The sequence below is a fragment of the Phoxinus phoxinus genome, assembly GCF_949152265.1.
Source record: "Phoxinus phoxinus genome assembly, chromosome: 4".
NCBI classification, from domain to species: domain Eukaryota; kingdom Metazoa; phylum Chordata; class Actinopteri; order Cypriniformes; family Leuciscidae; genus Phoxinus; species Phoxinus phoxinus.
Window position 1 is genome coordinate 3,673,577 of NC_136879.1, and position 27,532 is coordinate 3,701,108.

A 27,532-nucleotide genomic window follows, 5' to 3' on the forward strand; every position below is an offset into this window, starting at 1 on the left:
TCTGTAATTTTTGAGTGACACCCGAAGAGCTCCGAGGGTTAAAGCAGCAGCTTTACCGTATTAAACATGACAAACTGTGTCAGCGTCTCTTTAACTTCCAGTGCTCCACATCGCCACCTAGCCGTCTGGAGTGCACACTACATCTAATATCACACACTTTTGCGTCACCATATGCACGCAGATCCCCCCCCATAACGCTCATCTAAACGCACAATAAAAAGTGATAACGCAACGCCACTTTTGCGTTTTCTCTTCAGATCGTTTCCGTGTAAACAAGTCCTGTCTAGTGTCTGACTGTTGTGCTTCAATGCACATACGAGCAGATCTGGAGTCTGAACATATTACAGCATCCTTTAATCCTGCCTCATTTATCCATCTCAATGCCATCATTATTGCAATTAAACTGATCATTTATCTGATATCCTTATTTAACAACAAACGCTACCCCCTACATGTTCATTATCTGGATTTTTTTGATGCATCTGTAAATACTTGTATTTTTTGCCCATAATTTAACCATAAGTATTCCCTTATGGAAAAATCCACAAAGGGACAGCTGGTAACACCACTCTTGGAGTAATTCCTAACTCTTCAATATCCAACTCTTTTACTAAATCGTGAAAACACTCTGAAACTTTTACAATCTTTTAAGGGTATTTCTCGTAAATGGCGTCAGTGCTGGTTAAAATAATTGTAATTTACGGGAAGTTGCTAGCAGCCATATATATAGGCCTATATAAATATATATATAACCCTATTCGGACAGGCCTAGTTTTCCAGAGGGTCTCTAGAAGAAAGCCATTGTTCAGCTTAAGTGAGTTACGGTTCACACAGACTTTAAGTAAATTCAGTGTTGATTCATTTCTGTTGTAAAAATCATAAGTTATTAACTTAGTTAATTTATTTATATAGCCGGTCCTGGAGAAAACCGTGATGTCATCGTCCAGCTCAAATGAGTTCTCATATAATGGTGTCAATGATATTGTTGAATATTAAGTGCCCTCGATACCGTCCCGCATGGTTTCGGAGAGCACTACAGGTGTCTGTCCCCTTAAATAGTGCCTTATTTCAGGGTGTGGAGGGATGTGATGTGAGACACAGCCTGAGTTCAGACTCGAGTCACTAGATGGCCTCGTTCCTCTGAACACAGTGCATGTGTGGAATATGCTGAAAGTGTGTGTGGTGTCTCTACTAAAGCATGTTCTCCTGTTAGCATAAATGTTACTGTGGAGAGCGGCTGTCCAGCTCAGTAATGCAGATTGTAAATCAATATATTAATCCACAGACCCGCAAAAAATAAAGATCATGCAGTCCACAACACTGGCATTGAATTACAACACACACACACACACACACACACACACACACACACACACACACACACACACACACACACACACACACACTGCATGTTTGAGTGTGCACTGGCATGTTATTGACAGAAAGTGTGTGTGCTGTGAGGGAACACCAGATCTCCATCTGACACACACACACACACACACACACTGCATATTTGAGTGCACTGGCATGTTATTGACAAAGTGTGTGTGCTGTGAGGGAACACCAGGCCTCTCCATCTGACACACACACACACACACACACACACACACACACACACCTGCTTTGGTGGACGTGGTGATAACAGCAAGGAACTGCCAATCTTCATCTGCAGATGCATTTCTGTACAGATATAATGCATAATGTTATAAATTTACTGATGAACTCAGTTGTAGTTTGAGTTACTTTACAGATCAACAAAGTTACAGCATTTCAGATACTCAGATAAGTATGTGCATGGCAGAGAACACGGATTAAATATGTAGATGCTTCTAGACTAGAGAATAAAAAGAGTTCAGGATTCAGCCAATCGCAGGGCTCAGAGTGGGTCACGTGCGCACTCTCCGCCCGCAGCGCGTGGAGTCTCGATAGTAACAGTAACAGTCTTCAGTTCAGTTCATCCGGCAACATGTTCAACAACAGACCTCAGTTTGAAGAAGACCCCTTCTTTTCGTAAGTCTTATGAACTTTCATATTCAACATCTTGCTTTCTTTATTTAGAAATTTGAAAATATTACATTATAATTGGTTTAGAAATAATTTTAGAATAATTTCGAAATCAGCAAATAATGAGCTATTTGTAAGTTAGGTTCAGTGAGTCATAAGTCAAAATGATATATAGTTTTCATTTCATTAGTAGTGTTAGGTTTACTACGTGTTTTTATAGTTTAAAAGATGCTCTGTCTGCTGACTGATAAAGTTTACACTGTTTGCTCTGTAAATTTGCTCGTTAGTCTTGCGCTTAAAGGGACAGTTCACCCCAAAATAATGTACTCAGCCTCGTGTGCTACCAAACCTGTATGAGTTTCTCTCTTCAGCTGAACACCAGAAGAAGATAGTGTGAAGAATGTTGTTAATCAAACAGTTGACAGTAGCCATTGACTTTTGTTTGATTGCCAACATTTTTACTATAACTTCTATAGTGATAACTTATGCATAATTAAGTTACATGCAACTAACCCTAAACCAAACCCATAGTAAGTACACGTCGTTAATTAATAATACTCAGTATTAAATGTATATTTACACTGTAAAAAGGACACCTTAAAATAAAGTCTAACCAACACCTTTCACAGGCCTACATGAGTTACTTTGTAGTTTGATCTCAGATCTGTCCGAGGTCTTGGTTGTGAAGTCACTGTACAGACATGTAGAGATGGCCAGCGTGCTTTATGCCATCATGCTGTAAATAGAAAGTGTAATGAAGTTTCTTGTCTCTCTTCTTTCCGTTCTGAAATAGCTCCTCAAGGTAGGCACTTCTGTCCTCAATGCATGCGGTGCTCTGCGACTGTTAACACAGATGTCATAGAAATCTAACATTAAAGTCTAGTGATATTACCATAAACTATATTGGCCCAACAGTTTGAGAAATGATAAGGATTGTTTATCCTCTCTGCAAGTAAAGCTGTATTTAATGTAGTCTTATTGTCTTTCTTGTGTAGTTCTGTGCATGGTTTTTGAGAACGAGAACACGTCACACAGCTTGTCCATGTTGGCATCTGTGGCCGGTTGCATAAACTATAGTTAGACTAGTCTTAAAGACCGGTTCTAACTTTTTAAAGTCAGTTAAATAAAAGGGTTGATTGGTCTAATTTGAATTGGAAAAGTAAGACTGATTACCTCTTGTCTCAGCTAGTTGGTCAAACTAGTTCTTCAACCACAATCTTAAAGTCCCCCCGTAGTCAATTATTGTATCGCTTAAAACTCATCTTTGATCACCAAAATTACATATTGAAACGTTTTTTCCTTGCAAAAAAAATAGCTTTCAGAATGTAACTCAACACCCTTGTCTCATTTAGTATTCGTGGTTCTGTGAATATGCAAATGAGCCCCGCCTCCACTCACTCACTCACTCACTCACTCAGAGATCCACTGGTGGACGATCACACGTTGATCTGATTGGTTACAAGGTAGTGTGTGACGTCAGAAACACCAGCGATTTCAAGCCGTGTTTTTGAGACGGTCTTTGGTTCACTGCAGTTTTTAAGCAGAAAATACTCAGCAATGCTGTCCACTTATGAATTTGCTCATGGTTTGTCTTAAAGCGTATTAAAAACAACATTAAAAGCTGGATTTACACCACAGGGGGACTTTAACAGAGAGTTTATGCAACTGGTCGTTGTTGTCACGACCCACCAGTTGAGATCCACTGTCAAAGAGCAAAATTTCCAGCATGGTTTATTCACCTCATCTTCTGTCTGATGTCTTTCTCCAGCGACCCGTTCCAGGTGCATCATGAGCGCATGCGGCAGATGATGAGGGGTTTCTCGGACCCCTTCGGCCAGGGCTTCATGCCCAGCATCACAGACAGGGGTGCGGGTCAGCCTAACACCAGCCCGAACACTCGCCCTGACCGCGTGAGTGTTAACTTATTCTCCATTCTTCAGCCTGTGGTGTTGTCCACTATTGTTGATCCCATCAACCCCAGAATGGCTTTTAGATTTGGCTAGTAAAGTTGGGAGTTTCCCCATTCTAGATACTACAGTCCAGTGCCCGGTTGCTTAAAGCACCTTAAGTTTTTCCCGTAAGTATGAGACTTGAGGCCTGATTTCCGCTCAGCTAAGATAATTACTTAAAGCTCCAGTCCGTAACTTTTTTGGGTTAAAAAATTATCCAAAATACATTTGTGAGCAAGTACATAACCAGCCAGTGTTCAAAACTGTCTGCTTGCCGTAGCTCGATTCAAAACAGTAAGCTTGTAAAAATGTTTTTAATTCCAGTGGTACTGGTGGATTTCCGCTGGAAATTTGAGCATGTATTTGCGTCATTACGTCACATCTGTACACATAAAGAAGAGTCTCGGCTAGTCACATCTGTACACATAAAGAAGAGTCTCGGCTAGTCACATCTGTAGACATAAAGAAGAGTCTCGGCTAGTCACATCTGTACACATAAAGAAGAGTCTCGGCTAGTCACATCTGTACACATAAAGAAGAGTCTCGGCTAGTCACATCTGTACACATAAAGAAGAGTCTCGGCTAGTCACATCTGTACACATAAAGAAGAGTCTCGGCTTGTCACATCTGTACACATAAAGAAGAGTCTCGGCTAGTCACATCTGTACACATAAAGAAGAGTCTCGGCTTGTCACATCTGTACACATAAAGAAGAGTCTCGGCTAGTCACATCTGTACACATAAAGAAGAGTCTCGGCTAGTAGGCTATATTGCTCATTACGTCACATCTGTACACATAAAGAAGAGTCTCGGCTAGTATAGGCTATATTGCTCATTACGTCACATCTGTACACATAAAGAAGAGTCTCGGCTAGTATAGGCTATATTGCTCATTACGTCACATCTGTACACATAAAGAAGAGTCTCGGCTAGTCACATCTGTAGACATAAAGAAGAGTCTCGGCTAGTCACATCTGTACACATAAAGAAGAGTCTCGACTAGTCACATCTGTACACATAAAGAAGAGTCTCGGCTAGTCACATCTGTAGACATAAAGAAGAGTCTCGGCTAGTCACATCTGTACACATAAAGAAGAGTCTCGGCTAGTCACAGCTGTACACATAAAGAAGAGTCTCGGCTAGTCACATCTGTACACATAAAGAAGAGTCTCGGCTAGTCACATCTGTAGACATAAAGAAGAGTCTCGGCTAGTCACATCTGTAGACATAAAGAAGAGTCTCGGCTAGTATAGGCTATATTGCTCATTACGTCACATCTGTACACAAAGAAGAGTCTCGGCTAGTCACATCTGTACACATAAAGAAGAGTCTCGGCTAGTCACATCTGTAGACATAAAGAAGAGTCTCGGCTAGTAGGCTATATTGCTCATTATGTCACATCTGTACACAAAGAAGAGTCTCGGCTAGTATAGGCTATATTGCTCATTACGTCACATCTGTACACAAAGAAGAGTCTCGGCTAGTCACATCTGTAGACATAAAGAAGAGTCTCGGCTAGTAGGCTATATTGCGCATTACGTCACATCTGTACACAAAGAAGAGTCTCGGCTAGTCACATCTGTACACATAAAGAAGAGTCTTGGCTAGTCACATCTGTAGACATAAAGAAGAGTCTCGGCTAGTAGGCTATATTGCTTATTACGTCACATCTGTACACAAAGAAGAGTCTCGGCTAGTATAGGCTATATTGCTCATTACGTCACATCTGTACACAAAGAAGAGTCTCGGCTAGTCACATCTGTAGACATAAAGAAGAGTCTCGGCTAGTAGGCTATATTGCTTATTAAGTCACATCTGTACATAAAGTAGAGTCTCGGCTAGTATAGGCTATATTGCTCATTACGTCACATCTATACACAAAGAAGAGTCTCGGCTAGTCACATCTGTAGACATAAAGAAGAGTCTCGGCTAGTCACATCTGTAGACATAAAGAAGAGTCTCGGCTAGTAGGCTATATTGCTTATTACGTCACATCTGTACACAAAGAAGAGTCTCGGCTAGTATAGGCTATATTGCGCATTACGTCACATCTGTACACAAAGAAGAGTCTCGGCTAGTCACATCTGTAGACATAAAGAAGAGTCTCGGCCAGTCACATCTGTACACATAAAGTAGAGTCTCGGCTAGTATAGGCTATATTGCTCATTACGTCACATCTATACACAAAGAAGAGTCTCGGCTAGTCGACTATATTGCTCATTACGTCACATCTGTACACATAAAGAAGAGTCTCGGCTAGTCACATTTGTACACATAAAGAAGAGTCTCGGCTAGTATAGGCTATATTGCTCATTATGTCACATCTGTACACAAAGAAGAGTCTCGGCTAGTCACATCTGTACACATAAAGTAGAGTCTCGGCTAGTATAGGCTATATTGCTCATTACGTCACATCTGTACACAAAGAAGAGTCTCGGCTAGTATAGGCTATATTGCTCATTACGTCACATCTGTACACATAAAGAAGAGTCTCGGCTAGTCGACTATATTGCTCATTACGTCACATCTGTACACATAAAGAGGAGTCTCGGCTAGTATAGGCTATATTGCTCATTACGTCACATCTGTACACATAAAGAAGAGTCTCGGCTAGTATAGGCTATATTGCTCATTACGTCACATCTGTACACATAAAGAAGAGTCTCGGCTAGTCGACTATATTGCTCATTACGTCACATCTGTACACATAAAGAGGAGTCTCGGCTAGTATAGGCTATATTGCTCATTACGTCACATCTGTACACATAAAGAAGAGTCTCGGCTAGTATAGGCTATATTGCTCATTACGTCACATCTGTAGACATAAAGAAGAGTCTCGGCTAGTATAGGCTATATTGCTCATTACGTCACATCTGTACACATAAAGAGGAGTCTTGGCTAGTATAGGCTATATTGCTCATTACGTCACATCTGTACACATAAAGAAGAGTCTCGGCTAGTATAGGCTATATTGCTCATTACGTCACATCTGTACACATAAAGAGGAGTCTCGGCTAGTATAGGCTATATTGCTCATTACGTCACATCTGTACACATAAAGAAGAGTCTCGGCTAGTATAGGCTATATTGCTCATTACGTCACATCTGTACACATAAAGAAGAGTCTCGGCTAGTCGACTATATTGCTCATTACGTCACATCTGTACACATAAAGAGGAGTCTCGGCTAGTATAGGCTATATTGCTCATTACGTCACATCTGTACACATAAAGAAGAGTCTCGGCTAGTATAGGCTATATTATTCATTACGTCACATCTGTAGACATAAAGAAGAGTCTCGGCTAGTATAGGCTATATTGCTCATTACGTCACATCTGTACACATAAAGAAGAGTCTCGGCTAGTATAGGCTATATTGCTCATTACGTCACATCTGTACACATAAAGAAGAGTCTCGGCTAGTATAGGCTATATTGCTCATTACGTCACATCTGTACACATAAAGAAGAGTCTCGGCTAGTATAGGCTATATTGCTCATTACGTCACATCTGTACACATAAAGAAGAGTCTCGGCTAGTCGACTATATTGCTCATTACGTCACATCTGTACACATAAAGAGGAGTCTCGGCTAGTATAGGCTATATTGCTCATTACGTCACATCTGTACACATAAAGAAGAGTCTCGGCTAGTCGACTATATTGCTCATTACGTCACATCTGTACACATAAAGAGGAGTCTCGGCTAGTATAGGCTATATTGCTCATTACGTCACATCTGTACACATAAAGAAGAGTCTCGGCTAGTATAGGCTATATTGCTCATTACGTCACATCTGTACACATAAAGAAGAGTCTCGGCTAGTCGACTATATTGCTCATTACGTCACATCTGTACACATAAAGAGGAGTCTCGGCTAGTATAGGCTATATTGCTCATTACGTCACATCTGTACACATAAAGAAGAGTCTCGGCTAGTATAGGCTATATTGCTCATTACGTCACATCTGTAGACATAAAGAAGAGTCTCGGCTAGTATAGGCTATATTGCTCATTACGTCACATCTGTACACATAAAGAGGAGTCTTGGCTAGTATAGGCTATATTGCTCATTACGTCACATCTGTACACATAAAGAGGAGTCTCGGCTAGTATAGGCTATATTGCTCATTACGTCACATCTGTACACATAAAGAAGAGTCTCGGCTAGTCACATCTGTACACATAAAGAAGAGTCTTGGCTAGTATAGGCTATATTGCTCATTACGTCACATCTGTAGACATAAAGAAGAGTCTCGGCTAGTATAGGCTATATTATTCATTACGTCACATCTGTAGACATAAAGAAGAGTCTCGGCTAGTATAGGCTATATTGCTCATCACGTCACATCTGTAGACATAAAGAAGAGTCTCGGCTAGTCACATCTGTCCACATAAAGAAGAGTCTCGGCTAGTAGGCTATATTGCTCATTACGTCACATCTGTACACATAAAGAAGAGTCTCGGCTAGTATAGGCTATATTGCTCATTACGTCACATCTGTAGACATAAAGAAGAGTCTCGGCTAGTCACATCTGTACACATAAAGAAGAATCTCGGCTAGTATAGGCTATATTGCGTGTGAGGATGTTGGAGGTGGAGATTTAAAGCCTTTTCTCTCAGCACTTGATATAATTAAACTTATCAATTTGATGGCGGATCCAGAAAGCTTCAAACGACAATCACCAGTGACTAGATTCACCCGTTGTAAAATGCAAAAGACTTTGGAGTGGCTACAGAAAAAACGAGACTGCAACCGGCCCGTGCGAACACAAGGATAAATATCGGAAGGGCTTTTGAAAGGTGGCGTGAACTGTGTTGTGAAGGGGTTCAAAACAGGGTTTTTTTCTGCTGGACAGGTAAGAAATTTCAACGGTTCAATTATGTCACAGTAGCTCTCTTGTTCGCTTAATTCATTCAGTTACGGAGTAGGCTACAGAAATACATGTAGTCACGCAATGCTGGTGTTGTTAACATTAACAATTACAACAAAGTATAATTTGCACGGTTAGAAGTGATATAAGCGATTGTTAGATTTAATCAGAGCGATTCACTGCAATGCTTTTTTCCCCTTAGTTGGTCAGAACAAAAGTGGATGTTACTTACTTGTTCAGATGACATTTTCCGGCGAAAATTATTATGTTGGTCATACTTCCGAAAGTAGAATGTGTGATTCTGAATGCCAGTATCCACACCGGCGCGGTGATATAATATAATTCTGTCCATTTATTGAAAGACATAAAAGTAATCCATATCCGTTAACCTTATAAGATGTGCGTTATGCGTTTATATATGAAATAAACCGTCAAAATTTAAATTTGTTTGTCATATAAAGCGGCTGATCGCGTCTCGTTAGAAGACTTGGATTGAACCTGCTCGCTCTGTGCAACAGTTAAGGTGAAGTTTTACAAACCTTATGTTATACTTGAACAGTTAAGGGGCTTTATGCAACAACACATCATTTTTTAAGAGATTACTTAAGGGAAATTCATAGGGTGTATGACGTTTCTCCTAAAGAAACCCTTAAGTAACCCTTAAGGGTTATTTTTTGCAACAACCTTAAGTCTAAGGGACACCTAAGGGTGTTCTAAAGGACAAATAACACTTAATGTGCTTTATGCAACCGGGCACAGAGATTTTATCTATCTTCTTCACTGTCCCAGTTTCACAGTAAGCAAGAGAAGAGTTCATGAAGGTCATCATGGTCAATAGGCGGTTAAAAATCCTGTAACTGAGTCTTCTGGTGTCCTGGAGCGATGTGTGTAGGTCATGTTAAGGCTAACGCTCTTTTATTTGACGCTGGAAGGCTTTGTGCCACTGACACAGTTCTGACACTCAGACTCTCTTGGTAGTCTGTCTATTGTGAAGCATGTACTAACTGTAGCAGTTCTCCTGAAGCAGCGCACAGCAAGTGATTCACTCTTTACATTTCCTTTAGAATATCTTTACGTGTGCTAAAGTAGGCTAACAATCACGATGATATGGAGTGTGTAGGTGAGGTCTTGGTGCCATGCCACAACAAGCTGGTGGTCGGCCATCAACCAGCGTCTGCAAAGACTATAGAATAACAGAAGACGCGGCACACATATTGTTTTGAACGGGGAAAAGTGCAACGCTCAATATCCCGGAATATGTCCCGCCTTCTAAATAAGAGCCAATCACCGATTGGTAAAGTCATCGCGTCACTGTTAGAAGCTCCGGTTGCTATAGAGACAGTCAGACACTGCGAATGCGCATTAGCTTGATCCAGCCTGAAAAATTTCGTTTTCTGTCATGATTCGAGCGTTTAGAAACAATATTGATGAGACAGTTGTTGTCAGAATTCATTGGTGATTTCAAATTTGAAATTCAATCGTAAGCTTGATAGAGATAGGAGCTGCACTAGCATGCCAAAGATGGCCGTCGAGTGAAATGACTTGTCTCAAAGGGACTTCGGCGTCTGTCGGGCTAGTTTTCGCAGTGTGTTCCACACATCGGCTCTAGTCAGGCTCATGTTGGCGGCAGTTCAACCGATTCAGCATGTTGAATGTAGTCTAGACGTCAAAGACTAAGACTATTCTCCTCTCTTCAAATACAAAAAATGTTAGCCTCTATGAACAGTTTCTTATAACGCTATATGCAAACATTAGTTGGTTATTTTCCCTTGCATTGCAAACAAGCTAAATAAGGTGGGATGAAGTTATGAGGTTCGACTGACAGTTTGAGGAGCCGATGGTTTAGTCACAACCTCTTTTAAATGCTTTTTATTGGTTAAATATTTGTGAAACCCACATACAGACGTAAAGGATGACTAATAGCATTAATTTGATAAAACAATGACAAAATATAGAGAGATTCAATGTTTCGATCCAACAGCGCAATTGTATTCTTATTTGTAGCATTTATTTTTTGTTATTTTGGGGAATTTAATAATTTTCCATGGCACAACTGACAAGCGACAGTAGTGTGTCGTGTTGGGAAACACTGATATAGACGGATATTTTCTGACACGCAGGAGCAGAAAGGCTTCAACACAGTCAGCTTTCGTCACCGATAGCTCTTTTATGTCAGTTTGGTATGTCACGGCCTTTACTTGCTCAAGTCCCTGTGGGATATTTTCAGCTGTTTTCTGGTCCGGCAGGTGAAAACGGTGTGTCTGATTCACTTACTAAAGTAGCAGCACACTCCCCTCAACCACACACATGATCTGAGGAATGTCTGTAGTAAAAAAAAAAAAAAAAACCACACCACACTTTCTCAAGTTGCTCAAGGTTAGGGGATTGTTCAGATCACTAACTATGAGCAATAGCACTAGTAATGCATTATCACTAGCCAAAAAAAAAGAAATTCCTTCTTGATAAAGGAGTGTATTCTAGCACTAACCTTTAACTAAACGCTGCTTGAAGTTGTTGTCTTGCTGTGTGTTAACAGCCTGCCTGCGGTGGACAGCATGTCACAGACCAGCTGGCCACTTTGGCAGCTCAGAGCGCTAAACTTAGTCCCCGTGTCCATCTGTAATTCCCCACCTCTCTCTGCTCAGTATATTTATCCCGGGTAATTACTTTCATCTGATGCCAGCCTCTTCACGGCCCCGTGTAAACGCCAGCGAGAGGCGGTAAAGATAGCATGCTCACCCATGGGTCAGGGCTTTAGTTGAGGTTTGGGTTGTTTTGGGGTCAGGGATGGATGGTACATGCTAGCACCTGTAGAGACAGACGTTTGACCAGCAGCATGAAATCTGGTCCACTTTGCAGCTTATTTTGGCCAAGAACTGCCATTTTTGAAAAAAACATAGCATCTGACTGGTTTACATACAGTACCTTCGTACAGTGACCAATCATAGTTGGTTTGTTACGTGCCGTTTAGGGCTGTAAAATTTGGGTTGCAATAGGTGCCACAATATAGAGCAACAGAAGGATTCTGGAAGTGAAAATCACATATATTTCCTCCAGTTAAAAATTATTGTTAACGATAATATATAAACTTTTGAGAGGAAGTATCTCATGAACGAGAAACTGATCTAACTCCAAAATACACCGTTAATCTCGTAATTGCAAACAATTATATATAATTTAAATGTAAATTAAATACTGGTAGCCTACATAAAACAAAAAATTTACAAACATTATACACACTACGACCTAGGCTATTTTCCCCGCACTCCTCAAACAAATGTAACAGTATTCAGAACAGAACAAGAATAAAAAAATATGCTATAAATTATATTAAATTATATAGTAAAGTTCAAATATATTTCCAAGTAGACTTATTTAGTAAGTATATTAATATCAGCACTAGTAGTATACTTGTACATGTACCATTTTGTGGGTATATTGGCCAAATGTTTTGTTTATAAAAGTATACTTTTAAGTGTAACAGCAGTAAACTTTAAGCACACAAGTAGTTTACATCTTTATCATTGCAACTATACTATAAATGAACTTATTGGTATACTTTTAGTTTACTAGTTATATACTTCTAGCCCATTTTATGTTTATGAAAGTACACTTTGATGCATGCTCCTAGTAAACTACTTTAATATTTTTATTTAAAGTCTCAATGCAATCAAAATGGACACCAATAGCAAACCACAACCATCCAATGAATTCACCACAAACAAAATCAAGCCCCGCCCTACATTTGTTTTTGTTCAGAACTAATATTCTGGAACAAGAATACGTTCATTTTGACGTTTAGTCTATATATCCGTTTTGCACTTTAGTTATACGCTGATAAATAAATGTGCCACATGACACCCAATTTGATGAGTGCATTCACTAAAAAATATTCATTAGTCAGTAACATTGATGGACAACATTTAGAAAATTCATTAACAGCCTACAACTGTAGGATTGTGGAAATTAATTAACTTTTTATTAAAAATACATACAACTTATATAATACCAATTAACTTCATAAACATGTGAACGGCCTCTTAGTCAGTGGTTAGATCAGCATTGCAGTCAATAAATAGGACATGTATGGGACAAATCTATTAGACCCAATATAAGGGACGTCCCGGCTAATACGGGACAGTTGGCAACCCTAGACATAGCTTTGAGCACTGGGAGAATATTTAAGCTTAATGACTACTGGCAGTACAAATCAGCACACACACTCACACACACACACACACACACACACAGATCTGTGTGCTCGAGTAGTTCTTGCAGTTAGCTAAACTAGTTCGCTGTTACCTAGAGTGGTTTGCTAAAAGTGAACAATGGCGGGCTATGAATTTTCATTTTTGGTTGCTTACTTCACATGGTGATCATCATTTGATCATATAAAATACTTCTACACATTTGGCAACATTTTGAACCAGCTTATGAGTCGCATTTGCAGTTTAGTAAAATTGCGTTAAGTAACCTGAGAAACAGTGTTAAGGTCACGTCCGAAGCGTTGCTAATGTTCTGATTATTCCCAGAACTGCGTCCTCTTCCAAGAGCTGTCTTGTGTGGGTCATTTGCTAAATCAAAAGTGTTTTCCCCAGTGCATCTGTTGAATAATCCTTCTGCCCAGATGAGACACAAGACCTGCAATATGAGACCCTCTGCTGTGATAGCATGTAGCATAAATGGGTCATGACCTCAGGGTTGTGTCTTCTAAACACAGCTGACCTAAAATAGCGTACATGACCTGTCCTCCAGCAGATTTTGAAGCACTTAAAAATACACTCCAACGGTGAGCAGATAGTGGTGTTGTCCTCTCCAGAGGCATTAATAGCTTGAATAACTGCATTAATAGTGTTGATGGTTTTAAATCGACTCGACCATAAGAAGGAACTTAGGCAATGCTGGCCTAAACTGTTCAGAGAAACACGAGCTGCCTGCTCCATTATTAGATGTGATAACCAGAGGTGACAGCTACCAATTTTGGGACTTATTCAGAGCTCTCAGCACCATGAGTTACAGAAACATAAAAACATGTTTTCACACACATTCCATATAGATGCCATAAACGGGTGACTCATGAAAACTGTCAAAAAATGTCCAGGATATATTTCACCCCAAAATCTAAAAAACAAATTATTATAAATATTTTGTATTTTTTCCCCACTTGATAATTAAAGCTACACTGTAATTGTTTAAGTTGATTCTAAGCAAAAAACACTTTGTTCTTTTTAACATTATATGTGCTCATTAATGTATAATTACTTCTAGTAAAAACATAGTAAAAATTAAAAGTTACAACCCTTGTCAAAAAGAAATACACTTTAGCATACTTTTTAAAAGAGTGCTTATTATGAATATTTTTTGAAAAGTGATAAATGAAAGTAATGTTTACACTTACTTGCATGTTATTTTCAATTAAAATGGTAATAGTTATATGGATCAACAAGTAAAGTCATAATATAAGGAAATCTTGGCTAATGATTCATTAAAACAGATGCTGGAAGTTGAAATACATGGCTTCGACCCATTGTGGTAATTAACACATTCATTTAAGTTAATACTAGGGATAGAGAATTAATCCATGATGACAATTAATAAGTCTATTAATCAGATAAGACTCTTTATTAGTTGCTGCTGCAGTAATTATTAATGAATTGTTTAATTTTTCATGAGTCATATTGTAACATTTATCCACTGAAGGCAAATTGAAGTTGAGAACCCATGTGCAGTTTTATTGAAAACCATGAATTCGATTTAAAAAAGAAGAAGAAAAAAAGAGCAAACCTAAACTTGAACATGAGAGCTTGACATAAATTATGTTTTATTAACAAAGTTCGAGAGGAACATGTTCAAATGATCTAATCACGTCTGTTGAAGCCATTTCTATGGAAGTAAAAATATTTTTTATTTATTTTGTAAAACCTGAGAAAACCTGTGTCGCAAATAAAACATAGAAATTGGAATGTAAACAGTTAACCAGTGATTTAGTTTAATGTAATTTGATTGGCTGTTAGATTTAGTAAGCAAGAAATAGAACCCGCGAAACAGTCAGAAGCCACTGGACTTTGGAGCAACACAGTCTTTTGACCTACACGTAAACTGCACATTTAATTTGTAAGAAAAGTAAATATATCCTAAATTTTTATTTTTTATGTTTTTGAGATTCATAATTAAACAGTCAAACGAATAACTTTGGATTCAAGACTTTTATTTGACGTTTCGTGTTGAGTACAAAATAACTTTGAAGTCCTAAGCTAGTGAGTCAGCTTGTTGCACTCACAACGTCATTCCAACCAGCAGTCAGTAATCAACATATCTACCCAATCAGCATGAGTGGAAGCCTATATATATACAGTCGACCCACCTATGTTCTAAGTTTTCAGCATCCCTCTACCACCCCGTCTCCTTACACTCACCTGGTTACTTTCCTAACCAGAAATACAGTGGGAGTACTCTGGGTCCGGACCAAAATACAGAGCTCGGAGTCCTCTCCTCGGACAGCGCGCCAAATACGCATACTAATTTATCTGATTATTTGTAAGTGTGAACTCGTGTAACAGGCTTGATTAAACTCACCAACAGTAGGTTACATCGACAAAGCTAGACAAGAGACGTGATGAGGTTCTGGTGTGGCGGCCATTACGTGACGAGACTGACGTTGCGGCCATTGTGTGAAGAGAGTCTGGCGTGGCAGACATGACGTAAAGAAACTCTGGTGTGTGGCCATTACGCGACGAGACTCTGTGTCAGAGATGAACGAGACGGATGCAATGCAGTGAGGTGAATTTATTAGATAGACACTAGTGTGAACAGCAGGCAAAGCCAGTTAGACACTGGTACAGAGAGTCGTGGGTATACTGGCAACAACAAGTGCCGCAAGCAGACTATCCATAAACAAGATCCGAATTCATCAGAGTAGCAATCATCCAGACTGGAACAACTGTGAGCTGGAACACACTGCACAATAAACACCAAACTTCTGACAACACAGAACAGAAAAGGCAAAGGTTAAGTAGAGTAGTGCTAATGAGGACCAGGTGATACAGATGACTCAATCAGCACTTATGAGCACAGAGAGAGAGAGAGAGAGAGAGAGAGACAGCGAAAATGAGTTAGTTAACCTGAAAACCGTGACACTCTGACGTGGCAACCATGACGTGATGAAACTCTGGCATGTGGCCATGACGTGACCAGACTCTGGAGTGTGGCCATGACTTGACGAGACTCTGATGTGGCGGCCATGACGTGACAAGATTGTGACGAGACTCTGGTGTGGTGGCCCTGACGTGACAAGACTCTTGACGTGACAAGACTCTGGTGTGGCGGCCATGACATGATGAGTCGCTGATGTGGCGGCCATGACGTGACGAGACTCTGGCGTGTGGCTGCCATGATGTGACGAGACTCAGGTGTGGCGGCCATGACGTGACAAGACTCTGGTGTGGCGGCCATGACGTGACAAGATTGTGACGAGACTCTGGTGTGGTGGCCCTGACGTGACAAGACTCTTGACGTGACAAGACTCTGGTGTGGCGGCCATGACATGATGAGTCGCTGATGTGGCGGCCATGACGTGACGAGACTCTGGCGTGTGGCTGCCATGATGTGACGAGACTCAGGTGTGGCGGCCATGACGTGACAAGACTCTGGTGTGGCGGCCATGACGTGACTGTGACGAGACTCTGGTATGATGGCCATGACGTGACAAAATTGTGACGAGACTCTGGTGTGGTGGCCCTGACGTGTTGAGACTCTGGTGTGGCGGCCCTGACGTGACGAGTCTCTGGTGTGTGGCCATGACGTGACGAGACTCTGGTGTGGTGGCCCTGACGTGTTGAGACTCTGGTGTGGCGGCCATGACGTGACAGGATTGTGACGAGACTCTGGTGTGTGGCCATGACGTTATGAAACTGATGTGTGGCCATGACGTGACTAGTCTCTGGTGTGGCGGCTATGACGTGACAAGACTCTGATGTGTGGCCATGACGTGACAAGACTCTGGTGTGTGGCCATGACGTGACAAGACTCTGGTGTGTGGCCATGACGTGACGAGTCTCTGGTGTGTGGCCATGACGTGACGAGTCTCTGGTGTGTGGCCATGACGTGACGAGTCTCTGGTGTGTGGCCATGACGTGACGAGACTCTTGACGTGACAAGACTCTGGTGTGGCGGCCATGACGTGACAAGACTCTGGTGTGGCGGCCATGACGTGACAAGACTCTGGTGTGGCGGCCATGACGTGACAAGACTCTGGTATGGCGGCCATGACGTGACAAGATTGTGACGAGACTCTGGTGTGTGGCCATGATGTTATGAAACTGATGTGTGGCCATGACGTGACGAGTCTCTGGTGTGGCGGCTCTGAAGTGACAAGACTCTGGTATGGCGGCCATGACATGACAAGAATGTGTCGAGACTCTGGTGTGTGGCCATGACGTGACGAGTCTCTGGTAGGGGTGTAACGGTACGCAAAAATCACGGTTCGGTACATACCTCGGTTTTAAAGTCACGGTTCGGTTCATTTTCGGTACAGTAAGGGAAAGAAATGCAAAACATTAAACTGCTGGTTGTTTACTATAAACTTTTTTTTTAACAATTTGTTTACACTTTTTTAAACACACTTTTTTAATAAAATATAGGCTAATAAATAGAAAATATATAAAATAAAAAAGAATAAGAAATAAAATACTGCTGCAAAGTTCTCCACTAAATAAAATACTCTCAAACCAATATTGGCCATGACGCTAGCTAGCGAGAGGCTGGGCTAAAGCAAGCGTATGTGGTGATCTTTATTTATGTCCGAGCCCGACCCGAGTTAAAATCCTATTTTTTTCTCATACTAATGACACATGTACGTTTGTTTGTGTGGAAAGCCCGCTTTTAACAGAAAGGCATTCGGAAATGTCCACAGATGAGTGCATCAGCGCGCACGGAGCTACAAGCGCTCTTAACACAGGCGCGTGTGCACGTGTTTCGTTGTCACAGCAACATAAACAAATTTCCGCACACAGGAAGACAGATGTAATGGTAATATTTTACATGAATTTGAATCACAAAAACGATTAATCGGATTTAATCAGTGCAGCGCGGAGACTTCCGACACTTAATATGTTCGTGTGGAAACTCGGAATTGACCTATGTTCTGCACACAAAACTAGCCTAATTTACGTGTATGATTGCATTCGGTACACATGTGCACCGTACCGAAAGTGCTGTACCGAAACGGTCCGGTACGAATACACGTACCGTTACACCCCTAGTCTCTGGTGTGTGGCCATGACGTGACAAGACTCTGGTGTGGCGGCCTCTGGTGTGTGGCTGCCATGACGCGACGAGACTCTGATGTGTGGCCATGACGTGACGAGTCTCTGGTGTTGCGGCCATGACGTGACAAGATTGTGTCGAGTCTCTGGTGTGTGGCCATGACGTGACGAGTCTCTGGTGTGTGGCCATGACGTGACGAGTCTCTGGTGTGTGGCCATGACGTGACGAGACTCTGGTGTGTGGCCATGACGTGACGAGACTCTGGTGTGTGGCCATGACGTGACGAGTCTCTGGTGTGTGGCCATGACGTGACAAGACTCTGGTGTGTGGCCATGACATGACAAGACTGGTGTGTGGCCATGACATGACAAGACTCAGGTGTGTGTCCATGACATGACAAGACTCTGGTGTGTGGCCATGACATGACAAGACTCTGGTGTGTGGCCATGACATGACAAGACTCAGGTGTGTGGCCATGACATGACAAGACTCTGGTGTGTGGCCATGACATGAAAAGACTCTGGTGTGTGGCCATAACGTGACGAGACGAGACTCTGGTGTGTGGCCATGACGTGACGAGTCTCTGGTGTGTGGCCATGACGTGACGAGACTCTGGTGTTGTGGCCATGACGTGACGAGACTCTGGTGTGTGGCCATGACGTGACCATAGGCGAGTCTTTTAGGAATAAGATCACTTGGGTGTTTGAATTAAGATTGTGATATTTTAGCAATTAATCTAGCTAATTAGCTCTAGTAATTAGGAATTAATAATTCCAAAAATAATAGAAAAAGTTTGGAAAAACATTGAAGTAGAGTATGACACACATAATTTCAACTACCCATTTATTAACTTCAGTTTAGTTACTCCCACGCATCTCACGTTCTAGAAACTGCAAGGCCAGTGAAATCTGACCTGTAATCTCCAGCGTCAGCCTGAATCCACACTACCCACTGTATCAGCACTGACTGGACACTCTATTGCTGTGCAGGCATGAAAACTCCTCACCTTTCGGCGAAATTCGCCGTTTTAAAACCTAAAAGGGTCACCTACGTGATTTGTGCAGATCCGATGAGAAAATATTTTGTTGGGGGGGGGGGGTGTTCGAGGTCGAGGCCAGCATTTATCCCCTATAAAGTTACCATAAACTTTACAAAACTATAAGCTTTAAAAAACAATCATCATTCCGAATTCCGAAACATGACAGCCAATACGAGTCAGAGTAACGTTAGGGCAGAAATGTTTTCAAAGTCTTTTACACCGCGAGTCTGAGAACTGGACACACTGCCGAACAAAGAACCGCACGTCGGAAAGCAAGCCTGAGGTAAGTTAGCTTACAATGTTAACTGTCCTGTCAGATACAGACAGCGATGTTGCCAATGTCATTATTTTTTATTTTGACATAGAAGTGGGCGAGATAATATCGCGAGTGGGCGCGGGCGCCGTGAGCGCTGAGCGAGCAGGAACAAGTTGCGCGGCTCGCGAGCCTCATGCGGCTCGCCAAGCTTTAATTTGTGGCTCGCAGTTGCATCATGGCGGTAAATAATACGGTGATATGATAATGCATTCACTATAGATATTTTATAAAAACATAACAAGTAGGGCTTTAACATAACCCGTTAAAAACTCAAAGTGTCAGCTCTATTACAAATTATTTCGATCGGATTGAAAGGGGTGGTTTATCGAGAGAACGTGAAAAAACTTGATCGATTGAAAACCGAAACTGAAAGGACGACGTATGACGCGCTGAACAAGCTGTTCTCCTGATTAATAAAGTGTCATATAAATGAATATCCTTTCATTCTATAATTCTCCTTTCACTCAGCATCTGTGAAGTGAAGCAGGACAACGGCTCACCAGTGCTTGTTTCAGATTATCATACAGACGACTGGTTTGGGGCATTTTTGGGATAAATAGTAGTAGTAAATAGTTTTTTTTCTCTGAGACCCGATGAAATACGTAGATCAGCGGCCCATTGGTTCTTTTCTTGATTGACACTGGGCTAGCCCAATCACATCTTTAATGTGAAGTATAGAAATATACTCTTTCAAGTATAGAAATTAGTACAAAACTAATTATGAAAGTTTCCTTTATTTTTCAGTGCATTTGTTTTACAATAGGCTATATGGCTATTACTATCATGGGATTAATATTATAACTATTATTGTAGTAGTAATGTAGACAGACACTGTAACTAAAAGAGTTTTGAAATTTTCTTTGTTTAATTTGCACCAGATTGATGAATTTCACATTAAAAAGCACAAAATTTTCTTACGGGGGACCATGCCCCCGAACCCCCCTAGAGTGGCAGAGGACCACTCATCACAGTGATCCAAAAATCCTGTGAGAAACACTGGTAGCCTACTACAATGCCAATGCAGATTACAAGTTGTTTTTTTTGTTGTTGTTGTTTCATTTTTTTTTTTTTGGGGGGGGGGGGGATATATGCCGCATCCTTCTCACCTTTTTTACCCCTGACCTGTTTTCATGCCTGGCTGTGACATCACTCATTAAAATGTAATACCTGCTTCGCTACTTTATCAAGGGTTAAAGCAATAAAAGCAAATAAGGATAGATGTAAAAAAGAAGCATCTTTTTCCCCATCATCCAATTTTTTTATTGTTTCACTTGGAAATATATCACATGACAGAAGTGAAGTGAAAATATATCACATGACAGAAGAAGTTGCTAATGCATTTCATGTCTGGTAGCACAATTTCATGCAACTTCACACAGACCAGTGAACATCACAGCTTCACACAGTTAGATGTTAGTGTAATATTTAACTCTAAATACTAGTTATAATACAAAATTGTTTAAATAACAATTGTGATTTAAGGACAATGTAGGGAAATTAAGTGATGATACAAACTCAAGTACATTTCCTTTGAATAACTGCTGTCTAGATGGCTGTAGTTGAATCTGTTCTTTGCTGTGTCACTAACTGTGTGTGATAAATGTCCACAGGAACTGGATTTCTTTGGCAATCCTTTCTCTATGATAGACAGCATGAGGAACAGGATGGAGGCGATGCACAGAAACTTTGTAAGTCTGACCTCTCTGTTCTCATATTGTACCAGCATCTCTATGAACCACAGTATCAGCGAGTTTATTTACACCTTCTGCCACCAATTCAACTTAAGTAGTAGCCTTTATTGTCACTTAGTCACAAGTACCAGCGAAATTAGCCATCAACCTGTCTATACAAAACATACATACAATATGACAATGGGGTAGACAAGACAGGAAGACAGGATTGAGGAAAAATAATACAGCATGACATGAGGATAGGTGAGGAAAAAAAAAAAGGCAACTCCCAGACTATGCTCCTGTGAGGAGTACAGTCTGGGAACAGGAAAAAAACACCTCAGCAACATTAGCACATAATCAGTACGACATGAATCCACAAGACTTGCAACAGGGGAGGGGAGTGGGGGATGGAGGTCACCCAGCACAGGCAAGCAGCCATCCGGTCCTGCAGCCACTCGGCGCTGGTCACAGACCCGCCCGCCAGGCTGGGGGGTACAAAGCGGCGAAGGCGAGGGATGTGGGGTGGCGGGTGATTGCATATCTGTGTATATATGTAAGAGTTTGTGTATGTGTAGGCCTGGAGATTCGCTCCGCCTGGCATCCAAATCTCGGTGCCTCTGTCCGCAGGATGTTATAGCGTTAACACAGCAAGTTGCCATGGAGACAACCTTGATTAGGTCCCAAACAGAGTCAACAATCAGCAGGTGTCCGTGAGAGATGGGGGGAGGAACGCAAGAGCGGCTCACTGCAGTGCTCTTCCGGGGGAGTTGATGTTCCAACAGCGGCCTTGCCCGAGGCCAGTGCTGGTTGAGGGGGGCCGAAAGCAGATAAGATTGGGATTATTTGGTCTTGGGGCGAGTAGCCGCATTCCTTTGCACGACTACTCTCTTAGTCCATTCTGGTCCATCAGCTTTTGCAAAGCCGTGAGCTTCTCCATGATGTTATCCATATTTCGGGTCACCTCCCTGTTGTTATCCATAATGCGGTTAATAGTCCCAGCCTGAGTGCTGACCGCTCTGCCCACTGCTTCAATCATGCCGGGCAGCATTGTGGGGCTTTGGACAGCTGTCACCGTCTTCTTAATTTCTTGATAAACCAGGGCAATGCCTAATCCAGTCAGCAAAAGACCTGTTATCATGGTTCCGAATAGATAGATATCTTCAATGTCCTCCACGGAAAGAGCCGCCAGACACACGACCCGCCACCTCTCCCACGCGTCCATCGTGTAGCCAGCTGCGACCGTTCCGGCAGGGCAGTCAGGTTCCCCAGAACCCAAGCTTCTCGTCGAGAAGATGGTGTCAATTGCGTTGAGAGACCAGTTGATCAAATCCATGATTTTTAGTTTGGAGAGCAGTGCGGAGAGAGTCTCTCAAAGTTAAGACATAAGACTAGACGAGAGGAGCGAAGCAGGGAAGGTCAGGGGGAGGAGAGGGAGAGAAAATGCGACTGCCTTCGTTGAGAGCCAGAAGAGAGGTTAATAAACTGAACACATGCAAGGTCGTGGAAACTGCCTCTTTTATGCTGCTCTTTTAAAATGGGCTTTTATAATGAGCTGATTTTCATAGTAACAGTAAGAATGGGTATTGTAGGCAATTCAGTTATTCTGATTCATTAAAAATTATATTACTTTTGAAGAATAATTAGTCCTGACTATTAGGAATGATCCTCAAGCTGAATACCTTATTCGGAAAGGCACAGATAATGGTTTCAAAAACGTAGTTTGACCTTCTTATGGCGGATGAACTTAGAGTGGTTCGTCATCCATCATAAACAAACTCCATACAGCTCCAGGGTGTTAATAAAGGCCTTATGATGCAAAACGATGAGTTTGTGTAAGAAAAATATTCATATTTAACATGTTACAAAGTAAAATTCTAGCTTCCGGACAAATGTGACGAGACTCAGGTGTGGCGGCCAGGTTTTTGGATCACAACTTATGTATGTCTTAATAATAAGTTTTATGTTGTTTCTATTATGTAGAGTCGACGAAGGGAAAAGCTTTGTCTCCGCTAGCCTGCTAACTAACATTACAGTATTGATGTAGTGTTTACTATAGCTTTTGTAAGCTCTTGCTTTTGTAAGACTGTTCACTGCCCATTAGGAAAATTATCCATGATTTTGTGATCAATTACTCTTTATATTACCATAGTTTACCGACAAATATCATGATTAAATGGTGGAAAACATTGTATCTAAAATGTATAAGAAAATGACCATAAAAAACATCCGACTCTGAAACGTCCTGTGAAATCCGTGCTTGCAAAGTCCGTGCATGAAATCCGTTTAGCACAATCCTTTTTGTTAGTTAACATTGTCAGGGTCTGAATCGGGCTCGAAATGGTTTGAAATTGAAACCATCCTTAATAGTTAAACTTGAGCAGATTTGTGAACACACGCTAAGCTCTGCCAATTACAACACACTGGGCCAGCTAACCAATCACTGCACTTTTCGTATTTCGGAGGGAGAGGCTTCATCGAAACAGGAACTAGACGGCATGTTCGAGGCAGACTGGGGAGAGAGGTTCTGTAATAATGCAAAATATGTGAAAAATAATGTGTTTATTGAACAATCAAGCATGAAAGCATATTCTAGTACACCCCAAAAACAAAATCAGGACTTCATAAAATGGCATAATATAGGATTCCTTTAAACTCCATCACCACTATTTCAACCAAACCTGACTCTAATGATGCAGTCACTGCACTTTAACACATTAATCAACTCTGCCATCACTTACTTATCACTGCACACCTGCAGCTGTATCATGTGTATAATTGTGTATTGTCTGAACCTTTTGTATATTTATTATGTATTTTATGTATTTATTATGTACATTTATTATTTATATTGTGTATATATTGTAAAGTGTGTCTTATTATATTCTGTATGCTCTCAAGCCTTTCACTCACCATGGCACGTGACATTAAAAAAGTGATTTATTGAACTATTCTTTTTTGATATCATATTTTCATAAAATGTCACATAAAAATGTTCATTTGTTGTGCATATGTATCTTTCACTACACATACGAACACCTGGTCAGTAATTACACTGGTGAATCAGTCACACATGAATACTAGACTGAATTCAGTGTCCTGCAGTTATTGGTAGATAGTTTCTCAGATGTTTTTGTAACTGTTTCTTTCAGGAAAACATGGCGTCAGACTCCAACAGCCACTCGTTTTCCTCCTCCTCTGTCATGACATACTCTAAAATGGGAGACGAGGCCCCAAAAGTGTTCCAGGCCTCATCTCAGACCCGCTGTGCTCCTGGAGGAGTGAGTACTGCTCTCAATCTCTCTCAAACAGCCAAACACACCTGTTGAGCAACATTAGGATGTAATTTATGGTGTTTTCAGTTAAAGGAGACCAGGAAGAGTCTGAAGGACACGGAGAGTGGACAAGAAAAGATGTCCATTGGCCATCACATTCAGGATAGAGGTCACGTCATCGAGAAGAAGGAGAACCGGAAAACCGGAGAGAAAGAACTCAACCAGGACTTCCAGAACATGGATGAAAGTGAGGACTGATTTATAGAGAATTTAAAGTTTCACTGATGAAGTAAACATGTAAAGAAGGATAAGCAGGCAGTGAAAAACACATTCAATGCTTGTTCTTTTACTACTCTCAAGCAAATTCTCAGAAATGTTTTTATGTCAAGAAATGTTCACTTTACTTATACTTGACATAAATGATTTGAATAAACCTTACACATAAAAAGTATTTCTAAGCATTTCTAAGAAATCAGATTTTCACCTTGCAGACAACTGACAAACAAGTCCAAATGGATATTTGTTTTCTCCAAGTGCTCCAGAAACGAGCTCCAAACATTTACATTTATTCATTTAGCTTAAACTTACAAATGAGAAACAATAGAAGCAATTAAACTAGCAGTAGGACAACAGTATGTAAGTGCTATGACCCTTCACAGTACAATCCAACGCATTTTATTTTATTTTTTAGAATAGATAAGAAAGTGTTAGTAGTACTGGATCAAGTGCTCAAGTGCTGCCGAAAAAGATACGTCTTCAGCAGTTTCTTAAAGATGGCTACAGACTCAGCAGCTCTGGCTGAGTTAGGCAGATCATTCCACCAGCAGGGAACAGTCATGGTGAAGGTCCGAGAGAGAGATTTCGTGCCTCTTTGAGATGGCACCACCAGACGCCGCTCACTTGCAGAGCGCAAGTTTCTGGATGGCACATAAGTCTGAACAAACTGCCTTTTGGCCTGATTTTGTTCAAAACGACTTCACACCAGATGATTGATTTAGCTGTGAAGTATATCAGGGCCATTAGCTCCTGCAGACACTGTTTCTGACCATGTGTTCGGTCTCTCCAGCGGAGGCCCAGTCCTTCGATGATGAATGGCAGCGTGAGGTGTCCCGATTCCACGTTTCTGCGCCCATGTCCCGCCTGGAAGCCCCGAGACATCGAGCCGTACATCGAGCAGCCATCACAGGACCACAGGAGACACGCAGGTCAGTGACGGGAGCACACATGACACACTTCTGATGCTGCTGCCATTTCAAATCAGATGAACTGTTTTTATTTATTTATCTGGAGTCCATCTAAATATCCATTGATTTTCAGTTTGATACTGAAACTGGGAGAAATCTTGATTCATTTTAAAGGGATAGTTTGCCCAAAAATGAAAATTAGCCCATGATTTACTCACCCTCAAGCCATCCTCCTAGGTGTCTATGACTTTCTTCTTTCAGACGAATACAATCGGAGTTATATAAAAAAATATTGTTGCTCTTCCAAGCTTTTATAATGGCAGTGAATGATAACTGCGCATCTATCAATCATAACAGTAATCCATACGACTCCACGGGCTAATAAAGGCCTTCTGAAGCGAAGAAAAGTATCCATATTTATAACTTGATCAACTTTAATCACTGGCTTCTGACAACAGCCGTACTCACGTTCATGAGAAAGACACGCGTACAACTGTTGCCGGAAGCCAGTGATTTATAGATTTATGAGCAAATTCCTTTAATCCTAGAAAAGTTAAAAACAGTAATAAACAGTGTTTTTTTTAACATCGACAGGCGATGGTGTTTTATCTACAGTCTTGTTTTCTTTTTGACTTTCTGTTAGGATATCTTGATAAGACAGTAACAGTAATGTATGGCTTTTCGATAATTTACTAATATTAAATAACTAACCTTGCACGGTTAGCCAAAAGGATTTGTCCAGGAGTCCACATTGAATTCAAAATCTCATTTAAAGATTGAAAACAAACAAGTGTATGTTATAATGTTGGTCGTGTAAGATTCCTGAAGGGCGGGTGACTCGTATAACTGTACTGAACTGCAGGACGGCAGGACATTTGCCAGTAGTTAATGTTCCTTAAATAGCTGAACTAACCAGCTGATACATGCACAGCCATATTACATGACACCATAATGTGAAAGGTCACATTTGAAAGAGAATCTAGGGTTGCACTGAAATGCGATTTGTCCTGTTTAATATAAAAATGTTTCTTTACTATTTTGTGTTCACAGAAATGCCACAGCAGCTGCAGAAAATCAAACCCATTACCATGAGCTGAACGTTAAAGGCTCCAGCGTGAAGAAGCACTAAAGCTCATTCAGAATAAAACAACTCGCCGCTGCTTCTTACTGCAGTTTCCTCATATCTGCCATTGACTTTCTGACGCCTGTTTCACACTACTAAGTTATGTCTAGGTAACTCCAGTAGAGATTTTATTTTATTTAATTTTTTTTATTAAATAATGACCATATGTTTTAAAATGGTTATCAGTAGTGGGTCATTTATAAGCATTAGACCTGGTGTTTGTTTAATAGTACATAATCCACTGGTTAAGTCGTGACTTGTTGAATACTGTATCCTGGTCCCTTTCGTGGAAAGTCTGTTCACTCTGCTGCCATATTTGCAACTCCTCCGGGAACTCGTATCCACTTCAATGGGAAAATCCTGAAATCTCAAAAACTGCTAGCCAAATTCACATTTGAATAACATTTCAAATCAGCAACAAAATTGTCCCCTGTGAACTTCCCCCTCTGGGCTCACGGCCTCCCGGACAGCAATGTTTGAATATTTTGCAAAAGATGAATTACTGTCTGGACTTCTGAGATCTCGGTATGGAGATGAAGGCTATAGGATCATGATTTTTCAGTAGCACTAGAGAACACCATGAGTGTATATTAGCACCATTTGTTGGTTGCTTTTGGGATTTGAAGGTGCATTTGGACCCGGAAATGATGCAGTGTGATGTCAGACTTAATAGCCAGGTTGCAGAACCAGAGTTGGGAGCCGGTGCTGTAATGCACATATTGATGTTTTCAATGTGTTTATTCTGCAGTAATCAACATTAACCCTCTAAAAAACTTCCTCTGTAAACATTTGTAAAAACTAAATTGCATTAAAGTAGACTTTTTATATAAATGTT

The 27,532-nt window shown here is 41.0% G+C and overlaps 1 protein-coding gene across 4 annotated transcripts; it reads left to right on the plus strand.

The window, feature by feature from the left end:
• Positions 1–1,857: 1,857 nt before the first annotated feature.
• mlf1 (myeloid leukemia factor 1) lies at positions 1,858–27,532 on the plus strand. Of its 4 annotated transcripts, none has more exons than XM_079610557.1 (7): positions 1,858–2,010; positions 3,773–3,914; positions 21,056–21,133; positions 24,268–24,396; positions 24,478–24,637; positions 25,457–25,595; positions 26,625–27,532. In XM_079610557.1, exons 1-7 carry the CDS (start codon positions 1,967–1,969, stop codon positions 26,701–26,703), a joined length of 771 nt encoding a protein of 256 aa, XP_079466683.1. In that variant the 5' UTR covers positions 1,858–1,966; the 3' UTR covers positions 26,704–27,532. The 4 variants fall into 4 exon arrangements, with proteins under 4 accessions (XP_079466683.1, XP_079466685.1, XP_079466684.1 ...); XM_079610558.1 differs by having other exon boundaries at positions 1,952–2,806; XM_079610559.1 differs by lacking the exon at positions 21,056–21,133 and having other exon boundaries at positions 1,864–2,010.

Coding starts and splice junctions, on each gene's coding strand:
- mlf1 (XM_079610557.1), top strand. CDS start 1,967: ATGTTCAACAACAGACCTCAGTTTGAAGAAGACCCCTTCTTTTC. Junction 2,011..3,772: donor GAAGAAGACCCCTTCTTTTC/GTAAGTCTTATG, acceptor GTCTTTCTCCAG/CGACCCGTTCCAGGTGCATC. Junction 3,915..21,055: donor CGAACACTCGCCCTGACCGC/GTGAGTGTTAAC, acceptor AAATGTCCACAG/GAACTGGATTTCTTTGGCAA.